Source organism: Patiria miniata, unplaced genomic scaffold (assembly GCF_015706575.1).
Source record: "Patiria miniata isolate m_02_andy unplaced genomic scaffold, ASM1570657v1 HiC_scaffold_5, whole genome shotgun sequence".
In the NCBI taxonomy this organism is placed as follows: domain Eukaryota; kingdom Metazoa; phylum Echinodermata; class Asteroidea; order Valvatida; family Asterinidae; genus Patiria; species Patiria miniata.
Genome location: NW_024037072.1, coordinates 36,770,040 through 36,781,306, shown reverse-complemented (window position 1 = coordinate 36,781,306; position 11,267 = coordinate 36,770,040). Strand labels below are relative to the sequence as shown.

The 11,267-nt window shown below is 42.5% G+C and overlaps 1 protein-coding gene across 3 annotated transcripts; it reads right to left on the bottom strand.

Annotated features, from left to right (window-relative positions):
* Window positions 1-280: 280 nt before the first annotated feature.
* Window positions 281-9,857, bottom strand: LOC119740246 (organic solute transporter subunit alpha-like). 3 transcript variants are annotated; one of them, XM_038215493.1, is made up of 8 exons: window positions 9,695-9,857; window positions 6,473-6,559; window positions 5,979-6,139; window positions 5,140-5,213; window positions 4,416-4,577; window positions 3,040-3,151; window positions 1,536-1,788; window positions 281-790 (listed from the first exon to the last, which is right to left on the bottom strand). In XM_038215493.1, the coding sequence occupies exons 2-8, from the start codon at window positions 6,528-6,530 to the stop codon at window positions 498-500; spliced, it is 1,113 nt and encodes a 370-aa protein (XP_038071421.1). In that variant the 5' UTR covers window positions 6,531-6,559; window positions 9,695-9,857; the 3' UTR covers window positions 281-497. The 3 variants fall into 3 exon arrangements, with proteins under 3 accessions (XP_038071421.1, XP_038071423.1, XP_038071420.1); XM_038215495.1 differs by lacking the exon at window positions 9,695-9,857 and adding an exon at window positions 8,446-8,576; XM_038215492.1 differs by lacking the exon at window positions 9,695-9,857 and adding an exon at window positions 7,352-7,546.
* Between the last annotated feature and the right edge of the window lie 1,410 nt (window positions 9,858-11,267).

The window sequence follows — 11,267 nt, the reverse complement described above, 5'->3', positions numbered from 1 at the left end:
TTTAGCAAAACATATTAAGATAATCGTAGAAAATCAAGCCTTTTATGAGTATTCTTGAAAAGAAGATTAAAAGAGACGAATCTGTATTCACAGGAACGGAGTGTCCATCTCTCTTTCGTTTATAGCGATTGGGCCAGACTCATTGGGGGGGGATCGCCACACCTCCTCCACAGCAAGTCTGTTACCTTCCCAGCATTGAATAATGCCGGTACCCATTTAACACCTGGGTTGAGAGGAGTAATTGAGGTAAAGCGCCTTACTCAAGGGCACAACACGCATGGCCACGGGTCTCGAACCCACAACCTCACGATCATGAATCCTGTGCTCTGGCGCTAGACCACACGTGCCCACGAAGATTAGTCAGTTAGAAAAGTTGCTTATTATTTTGGAGGAAGTACAACAAAGTACGAGGCACTGTCTATGTGCACTCACGATCGAACTATTATTGAAGAGGTGATAATGTTAATAACGGCCTAGGCACTGTCACCAATCTAAGCTCAAGCTTCAGTCGCATTGCCCTGTTCGAGTTTAGTGGTCTGGTCCCCTGATTTTTCATTTTCAACCTTGAACTGAGCGTTGCCGTTGACCTCAACCTCCTTCCCGTCGTGGGGACCGCTGGGCTTCTCCTGGTCCGACGTCACCACGGCGTAAGGCCCGTAACTCGTCAGCCGTCCGCCCATGGGGGCGTTCACGTCGATGAGATCGATGTTGCCGAAGCGACCCCGGAAGTACATGCGGCTGAGGACCGAGAAGAAGAGCATCTCGACGATGATCATCATATCACCGATGTCTGCAGGGAGGAAATGGAAGGAACACTTGAAGGCACTAAAATGACCCACCGAAATTATGTAAAGGCATATTTTTCAGTTTCCCAGGCCTAGATACCTAAATCACTGATATAATTCTCAGCACAAAACGAAACCTGCACTGGTATATCTTCGAGAAGGGGTGGGGTTGGATTGGACTTTCGGTGTGTGAAAACCATTCGCAGTATTGAAAAAAAATCCACTTTGGATTTTGGAATCAATCCGGTTTAGGACTCCAATATTAGATTGCGAGGTCCAATCTTAGGTCAGAGAAAAAAGGCATCTTTTTCGTTCCTTTTCCGCCATATGAAGCGAGGTTAGACTTGTGAAACTGTGAGTTGTTTAATATGAAAGAACTTATTCACGTCGCCGAAATCGGCCAGTGCACCTTTTGAAAAAGGTTCATTTCAAAGGGCAGCCTGTTTGCAAAGGTCTCACATACAATCACGAAAATAAAGAATGACTTATCAGCCTAAGAGTAGTGTTCTTTAAACTATTATTTTCATTTCAATTTGATGATGTATTTTGAACCGTCTTAATTGCTAAAATTGCTTTCAGTTCGGCTCCTTGTGGTCTGTCATTAATGTCAGGCAACGTCCGATTTTCTTGGCTTGTTTATGGCTACACGGCTTGCAATTACACATGCTTCTATGGTACCGACTGAAGCCACTTGCCGCAGACGCAGCCTTGTTTGTCCTACTTTTTACTCTATACTTTTTTCGGACTTACAGTTGGCTCTGGAGTCGGAGCTGAAGGGCGCCACACACGGAATGACATACACATCGGCCAGAATGGCCAGGATGAGGTTCTGGGTGCTGATGAGGATCAACACCATCTGCACGATGAAAAACTTGGGCCGGATGCGGAAGGAGCGGAGAGGTTCCAGGGAGGCGGTGAGGAAGAGGATAATACCGTAGAGGGCCAGGAGACCAGACAGCGCGGAGAAGGTGGTGATGTAGATGTAGGGCTCATCGATAGCGATCTATAGGACAGGGGATGAGGTTGAATTGCTCTGTGATTTCAAAGTACATGTGTTTGTAACCATCTCGCTTGTAACCATCGCCGTAGACAGGAGCGTTGGTATCGGTTATTATTATTATTTTTTTAGCTCTCATTGGATAGACAATGACCTATAATCGACATTTTCGCGTGCGCATAACTTGTGAGCACAAACTGAATGAACAAGCCTGGGCCAAATTGATAGTATATATGGAATCATCCTCATGTTCAGCAAGGGTCTATGATATGCGAACAGATTCGGCGATTAATTATGCAAAACAAGACTGCGTCTTGTCACCAAGATTCTGACCAATCAGCGGGCGCCTCCCAACCGGCCTTCGGTAACCCGTTGTTGTATTACAAAAAAAACATGGCAGCAACATTGATCAACCAACAGTTCAGTCCACATTTCTGATCGAAACGACGTCACAATTTCTAAAGTTGACTCCGATTGTGGCGCGCGGGGTCGCATATGCATTTCTCACATGATCAGACGCTGGTTACGGAGAGGGCACCGTTGGACAACGGGTGATACTCACACTACCAAATTTGTGGAGCTGTTAAAAATTTGATAAGTACAAGAATGTAATGCTGTTATTATATTGCATACAACTGGTACTTAGCTGATTTTGCTTAGCCCATAAATCTACAGGGAATATAGGACGTTTTCTACCAACGTTCTTTTACGAGTGCCCTTTTTGGAATTTCGCGCGACCGTCGGCAATTGTGCCGCCCTGAAAAGCGACATTAATTGTCCACAGTAGTGTGGCATGATCGTCTGGTTTGAACAGCGCCCCCTTTGGAAGATGGTACCAGGCCCCCCCCCCCCCCCCTCCAAAAAATCACCCCCCCCCCCCCCCCCCACACCAGCCCCTCCTTTGATTTTACGGAGGCCAAGTGTCCGGAGATAAAAAAAAAAACCTGTACAGCACGGATGTGCGAGTGCCCTTTCACGAACTGTTTACTCCCCCCCCCCCCCACAAAAATGACATTGCTAGACCTCTGCTTGGCCTTTCCTTCACACTAACAGCCGCAATTAGCGATCTTGAATATAGGGCAATGGGTACGAATGTAATATAATCATTACATGAAGTATATCATGACTCAACGAGAACAGTTCCTCAAAATGTTTCGAGTATTGTTTTAATCCCGGTCGCAGAGAACGGACGGCTATAAAAATGACTTTGAATCCTTGTCAGGGAATTTTGGGGCGGCATCAAAGTTTGATATTTACGTTTCCGTGGGTGTATTTTCCGTCTGTCCAGAGCACCAAGGAGATGAAGAACAGCAGCGGACGGATGAAGGCAACTTGCATCACGATGCGCCGCAGGTTACGTAGATTGGATCTGTTATATCAACCAGGAATGTGAAAAATAAAGAGTAAATAACAACATTTGTTTTTTTTACAAGAGTAAAAACATCTGGTCACTGGGCCAATAAAACATTCCAAAGACCATCTCTACTATTTGTGGAGTGTTCAGCTCAATGCTGCTAATTGGTGCAAAATATCACAATATCTGCTATAACAGTAATGTGTATTTATAAACCGCACGTATATCCACCAATATTGGTGCTCAAAGCGCTACATCATTATTACCCTGCTCATTGGGTAATGACACTTTCCAAAGACAATCTCAGTTCCCTGGGAAGTATACAGCTCGATACTGCCTTTTCGGCGTGAAACAGCTCAAATCAATCACGATAACCATCTCTGCCCTCATATAGGTACCCAATTTACTCCTGGGTGGGGAGAAGCAATGAGTGACAAAGTGCCTTGCCCAATAGCACATGCACCATACCCCTGGCTGGACTCGAACCCACAACCCTGCAGAATTACCCGCAGACCACGAATTCAATGCTCCACTGGCACTCCACCAGTACAATGCCTACTCCCTACTACTGGGTGGAGAGAAGCAATAGGCCTAAATGACAAGTTTTTTTTTCCCTGCGTGGATTTAGGACACAATCGTGCACTGCAACCCAACAGCCTCGACTCGGACCCACAATCTGCAGAATTACCAGCAAGGTTTTGAGTTCAGTGCTAGACCAGAGCTTGGCACTCGTACCCATACACTACCCGGGACGCAGTTCGAGTGCCGCCCACACAACTTGTAAAATGTTTGTTTCATTGGCTTCTCACACGCTCTTAAAAAACGCAGACATTTCTATAGCACTTGTAACAAGTCCCTGAAAAAAACAAGGCCCTTATTATTAAAATGTCATTAAACCCCGAAACAGTTATTCAGTAGTTCTGTCCCCTGGAATTTTGAAAGGTTTTTCAAGGGGCCCAGGGATCACTGGTCTTGATTAACGTTAACCCACCTCAATCCTCCAAAATCCTCCTGGCGGTTTTGGGGGATTTTTGGAGGATTGAGGAGGAATGGTGTTTAAGGAGGAATGGCGTTTGAGAAACATGAGGATTTTGCAGGATGGAGGATGAATGCATTTTGAGGCATGACTGTCTGACAATCTTGAAGGATTGAGGCGCTGGGTATCCTTCATTTGAACATAAGTGCAACCTTTTGGAGGATTGAGGATGGTTCCTAGCAAAAAAAGTTGAGGGGATTAGGGTTAAATGAGAGAACATGAATTGTCAGCGTCTTTTCTTACGGTGTCATGGTGATTTTGGGCATCCAGCACGGGCAGCAGCAGGTGAGAGGCGGGCTGGCCAGCGAGATGCGCTGGTCCTTAAGCTTTTCAACCACGGCCGCCTTGCCTCCGTAGTAGTCGATGATGAGCATGAGGAACTGAAACAGCGCCACCGAGAAATACCTACGGGAAAGAGGGGCAGAGATACTGACATGAAACTTCGCTGAAAAGGGTTTGCCCCGTCAGTCTCAAAACGACACAGTCAATATATTGATACGGTTTCTCTAGTTCTAAAGAACCGACCGGAAATATATAGGAAACACATGCCGATCGGTTTTGATTTAATTAAACTATACCGAGTGTCTCTATTTCCGAAGAGAACTATAGATAGATCCTAGCTCTATGGATAAATTAACCAGTTTCAACTGAATCTAAATGCCTAGTCAAGGTTGACTGTTTGCATGTCAAATCCGACCCAAGGTTTTAAGAGTATTGGGAGTATACAGATTTGAAAGACAACAATGGAAGAAACGAACAGTGACAACGGACTCACCGTCACAATCAGGCATTAATCATCAGCAGAACTAAACTCAAAGACAGGAAGTTATCATTCAAAATGTGTTAAATCATCCTCAGGTGGTAGTTAATGCCATAAAGCAACGTCAGAAATGCGATTCAAATGGCACTCTTTTGGAAGTATTACAAGTCTAACGTGCACATTAATAAAGAGAGCATTTTCACTCACACAGACGCAACCAGAGTGTTCAGGAGATGTGCCGCTGGAACGTACAGGGATATCATTGAAGTAACGGACATCGTCTATCGTATTTAGAAAGAAGAGTAACATATTGACCTATAAATTGATTTGTACAAGCTGGAAAATACGGGAAACAAGAACGTTCACTGGGATCGCCCGTCTTCAAATTCCAACGGAATTAAAAATTGGGTTGGGAAAGTCACAATATCGTTGTTAATATAATCGGTTTCGTTCCTTGTCTTTTGGAGTTCACATCATAGCGATTATAGGCCTAACCCTTGCTCCGAACTGACGAATTCTTCTCAGCAGATGTCTATTTGCTCACGACTACCTTGTGAAGCAGAGATGCTTTTGAGCTTAACAACACATCCTGTACTCTTCACTACTTTCGATCTTCCCAAAACTTGTTTCATTTTGACGGGGCGATCCCAATTTGAAAATTGACATACTTAAACTTAATTTTCAATTTTCATGGACCGTTGTGATCTCCAATTAGAAAAGGGGGTTAGCAGGCATTTTTGTCGTGTTTTTCAGCAAGATTCCTAATTTTTTTTTGGGGGGGGGGGGCGGTGGGAGGGAAGAGGTGGTTTAGACACCCCCCCCCCCCCCCCCCATTGTGGAGATCACATCGAAATCAAAATTTCCAATACTCGTGGTGCCCCACCCCAAAGTATGGACACATGTTGTTGTTTTTTTTAACAGAATATAGGTCTACAAATACTTTGTTGTATTGTGAATGATGAACATCTGATGTTTGACGGACGGGTCTCGTGGTTTTCATTCGTGGTTTTGGTTTGTTGAGAGAAGGTAATAATTTTATTGTTTACCGGGTAGATTCCCATCATTATGATGAGCCGGACCCTGCGTCTGCTGTTCGGGATCTTCTTGTTCGCGCTGAAGACTGATTCTATAAACATCGCCAGGGTTAGAATGGACGTGGCCGTCAGTAGAACAATGGCGGTAATGGCGGCGGCACTCTTGCCGATATCTGCAAACCAGAGGACAAGAAATCAGGTAAATTGAACAGAAATTGAAAAATATAGAATTAAATACAATGCTGAGCCTTGGGTATGAATCTCACGGCGGAGGGGGAAAACAGATCCCTTCTTATTCCACCCAACTTGGAAGAAAAATTACCAGCCATTTGATTTTTTTATAAATAGGCCTACAGGGTGAGTAAAAAAAAAACGAAACCCAAAATGACAGGATCAAAATCTAGGATATGAAAGCCCAATTAACAAACTTTTTCAGGACTGTGCAAATTATGCCTGCCTTTTTTCAGTCAAATTTAATTCTAGAAGAAAGGGGAAAAATGACTTACCTTCGAAAAGTTCCTCCGAAGTCAAGTCGCCCATCGCACAGCTGTTGGTTGCCGCCATGACTTAGTGTTGTGTCTTCACCGTCTATCCTGCACCAATAGAATATACGAAATGGAAAGGTTAGTGGGTGTTGCTCCTGCTATGCTGACTGAAATTAGTGATACCCACCGGGAAAAAAGCGACGAAGAGGGGACGTTCACTTCATTGATGTCCAACAACGGAAGTAACAAAATAAAAGTAACAACCATTGAGGTCCGTTTTACTTGTAATTATCCTTTTAACCTATTTTGAAGAGGTATTCGGGTATAAGCGGGTACTCTCCATTTTGCACTTCAAGCCATTACATGCCATGTCGGCCCAGAGACAAATTTCGACTGAGGTAGTAGTCCAACCCAATGTATAGGCATGGTCGATAACCGTCAGAAATTAAATAGCGGTATAAATCCAATAGTAGAAAACTAGTAAAAGTATACTTTAGGACTCCTCTATTTCTTTGGTTTTAAAACAGTTTTTGTTGCTCCAAAATGACTTTTGCAACCTTAAGTAATCTTCCTTACTCCTAGTTTTCAAGATTTTCAATAGTACTTTGACCAAAAAAAAATGACTAAATTATCCATTTTTCCCCATGTTGATGCCGTGGGAATCAATGCAATTTTATGAATTCACTACTGTCCTAGAGCATGAGCTTACAGACTATCTCTATTTTCGTTTTATGTTTTGTCATCATCTTCATAATTTTTGCCTCATAATTTCCCTCTAAATCCACAACCCTGCCTTCATTCCATGATACTCCTGTTGCTTTTCAACACAATAACATACAAGTGGATTTAGTTGTCTTACAGGAAAGGGGTCCCCAAGTACACTACCGAAAAAAAGCTTACCGTATATCAACCTTCTCCCGCCGGCCGGTTTGACGTCGTATAAATTTACGCAAAAGTGACACACTGCACCGTTAGTTCTATAGCATAGCATTCATGACATTCATACCCTGTATCTATATGAATTTCTGTTTTCATTGTAGCCCATGCACCAGCTTTGTTATTGCGTTGCACAAAGGTATATTTTGCTCGGCCACATTTAATCTGATTGCTAACCTGCGAAAAATCAAATATAACGGCAAGGTCTTGACGGGTTATGTATACCGTGGATGCCGGGGCTTCTTCGGGTGAAAGGAGGGAGGATTATGTCGCTACGGGGACCAAATTAATAGAAGTGGAATGCGAGTGTAAATATTAAGTGTGGCTGGCGAAAGGATTTTTTTATTTGGTCAACAAAAACGCACAGAAATAATTCAACTGCGATGTTTACCTTATATAGGGGTCATAACATAACTGAAACAAGTGCCAACCGGCAACGCCAACACTTCAAAGATGTAGGCCTACGTGTACTGTTAGTGCTATCTTTTGTGTGTTTCACCCCGAAAAGTATAGAGTTCTTCACTTTGATAATTGATACATTAGACCTACTTGTACTATACAAACGTTATTCATGAGATATCGAACGAAAACGTCGGTCCGCGTTTAGTTATGGAATAATCACTGTACAAATTGCGATTTCTTGCGACCTAACAATAAGTCACTTCCCGCAGGGTCGACTGGTTCCCGCCCCTAAATTGGCGCCTAGAAATAACAGTGCTCTTCACGCGAATACAATTGTCACTGAACTGGCCATCAAAAGCAACAGTGCCCCTCTCGCGATAAAAAAAAATATTCTTGCTACATAACTATAGGTAAAAGAAACACAAAGAGCAAGATGGAAAACGTATTCATAATTTGTTCCTCGTCATGTAGGTTTATAGCGAAATGAACGGGACCATACTCTTTTCCTCCACTTTCATACTGACGGAAGGTGCCCCTCTTTCTGAGCAAGTGCCCCTTTTGGTGTTGCCCCCCCCCCCCCCTCAGTTTGAAAAGCGTTCCGCCGCCCCTGATGTGCTGGACTTTACCGAATTCCCGGTATAGAATCATTATCTTACCTCAACAGACGATAAGTCACAATGGTGATTCACAAGGGAAATCCACCAAACAGCAGAAACAAAACTGAAGTCATAACTGTCTTGACTAAACTGGTCCTTTTTGTCTGTTTATATACTGAATTGATTTGTGCGTCACAATTTTGGCCCACGCGTAAAAAAAAAATTATCTATCTCAGACAACTTCCCCGGTTAGGTACACATCCTGTTTTCCAAGCTTCACGCAATGTTAAGTTATTATCACAGGGTTTTTTTTCTTATCAAATTACGTCCTATGTCTGAAAAAAGATTGATAGTGGACTAACGTTTCCGTATTAACTCGTCACCTTCGAATCGACCTTCATACTACTGTCCTGAAATCAGGGTAAATGTTTGGCCTGATTACCTTTGGTCATCGAATTTTGGTCAGTCGTTATAACGCCAACGCCACTGACATGATTCGGACACATGAAAGACATATAGGATCAATTGCATTTCATGCCTTTTGTTCGTTTCCAATAATAACACCACTCGAAATCCAAAGGCGAATGTTCAAAGCCTAACCCGTTGAAGTTTCAGCTCAGTGGATAGTATACTTTTCGAGAAAACAGTGAAAAACCATGCACAACATTTTGATCACTAAACACGGTTTCGTCTATAGCTTTCATTATTTTCAATTTTTTTTTAAAATCAGTCAATTGGCTGCTCGTTGGAAATCACCTACATTTCTTGATTTCTTCTAAATGACAGCAAGCCAGACGGAATAATTTCACGCGGTGTTAAGTACCAGTACGATCTGTAATCCAAACAAGCTTTTCGATAATAATTCGGTCGGTAACTTTTGGGATCAATGCATGCAAATGAGACCTAAATGCCTTGCAGGGCCAGGACTACCCCAAAAAAATACTATAAAACAATAATAATCACCATGGGTATAGGGCAAGAAGGTTATTGATCACTGACGCAGATCGCATATAAAGAATGCAGGGGATCCGGAGGGCCCGCCCCTGGAAAAGTTATTTTCAAGAATATTTCAAGTTGTCAATCCTTTTGTTCCAATCAATTTGTTCCATTACTAAACTTTCTGTGTTTTCCCCCGAACTTTCTGTACATTCGTAAAAATAAGGTATTTGTTTCATCTCATAAGAAAACCTTTTTGACCCTCAAACTTTTTTTTTTCAATTATACGCGCAAACAAAATTCTGATTATTCCCAATTTTTTAGGAATAAAACATTTGGGAAAAAATTAGTAAAATTTTTCCTGAGCACTTACCTTCTTAAAAAATGATCGTCAATTTCGCAGCTATATAACGGACTCATTCCTGGTATATTCTTGCCAACTGCACTGCTTTTCCGACATACAGAAGATATAGGAATGAAATGATCTTGACAATAGCGGGCATGGACCAAACACAAAGCGGTCTGCAGTCTTTTTTTCTAAACAGGCCTACACCCCATATACATATAGTGATTGGTTCCTTGTTGACTTTTCAAACCGTTTAGGGGGCATTTGGATGGTGTCAATTGGGTATTAAAATGCAATTAACGATTGCGTTATCTGAAGATGAGTATATAAAAAGGTGCTATTACGGTAGGAAGAGAAGATAATCGTTATCGTACATTCAGGATTTATCATATAGTTGATGGCATTTATGGCTCCCCGTAAAATAAGGTCGGCTGTTTATGTGTGTAGTCAGGGGCGTAAGGGTTCTCATCCGGGGGGGGGGGCGTGTTGGGGAGGGGGGCTTGAGGTATTTTTTTTTATTTTGGCGCCAACAGGCTTCTAGAGCTAGGACTTATACCAGTTTGCCCTGGCTTGATTTGTACAGTGCTTTGTACTTTAATAGCATGTATTTTGTGCCGTGCCTAGGGTGGAGCAGGGCCTACGGAACACATGGTGCCTAGGGCCTACGAAACGCTTAACCCGAGCCTGAGTGAGGTAGAACAAGGATACTAGTCTGTCCCCTCTGGGTTCAAAAAAAAAGAAAGTGCATTGGAATATGATTTTTTTTCTTAGGATTAAAACAATGTGAATTTCAATATCTTCTAGGCCTGTACAGATTTCTTTCTAGATGAACTGTTGGCAGCATGGGCGTCGCCAGAAGTTTTCTTGGTGGGGGGGGGGGGGGGGGGGGTAAAGCACTCACCAGGAGCAAATTAAGAAATCACCGGCCTTGGAAAAATTGAGAGGGGATGCTAGGCATCACTTGACGCTTTGTTGAAAACAGTCCATGTTGTTAATATACATTAAATTTAATAGTAGTAGGCCCTATGATTCACCCCTCATTTTTTTGATATTTATTTTTTCGGGGTTTTTTTTTTGGGGGGGGGGGGGGTTCCGGGGGATGGCTTAGTGGGTAGTAGTAAGAGAGATTGACTCACATGGTGTTTGTTTGCTAACCCCTTTGCGGTCTGCAACATTTTAAATGATCGGTATTTTGTATTTAAAAAATAAGATGATTCAAAGACAGTATACATACCAAGTTTTCGAATTTTCTTTATTGAAACAGCAACCCTTCAGCCGGCAAAGATCAAAATCTTTTGCCCCAGCCTCGACAAGCTCCAATATAAATAGGAGTAGTGCGTTACCGCAAATAAATTCACGCCTATACTAAATTTGTTGAAATTGATAATTAGCGAGGCTTTATGACACACCAGACTGTTGTCCTAAAATGTGGTAGATAACGAGAGCTGTCAAAATAAGTTATCTGGGTTGATCTGAGACTTGTGTCACGTTTGTGAACACGCGATTCACGACCATTTTATTGCCATGCATTAAAAGCATACATCATACATGATCTATTGCATGTTCGTTTTCAATAATAAACACTACTCAAAATCCAAAG

Bases quoted from the DNA above. Each gene is read 5' to 3' on its own strand.
- LOC119740246 (XM_038215493.1), bottom strand. From the start codon at position 6,530: ATGGCGGCAACCAACAGCTGTGCGATGGGCGACTTGACTTCGGAGGAA. The intron at 4,578-5,139 runs GTGAGTGAAAAT...TCTTTCCCGTAG, and splicing joins AACACTCTGGTTGCGTCTGT to GTATTTCTCGGTGGCGCTGT. The intron at 791-1,535 runs GTAAGTCCGAAA...TCCTCCCTGCAG, and splicing joins CTCCGACTCCAGAGCCAACT to ACATCGGTGATATGATGATC.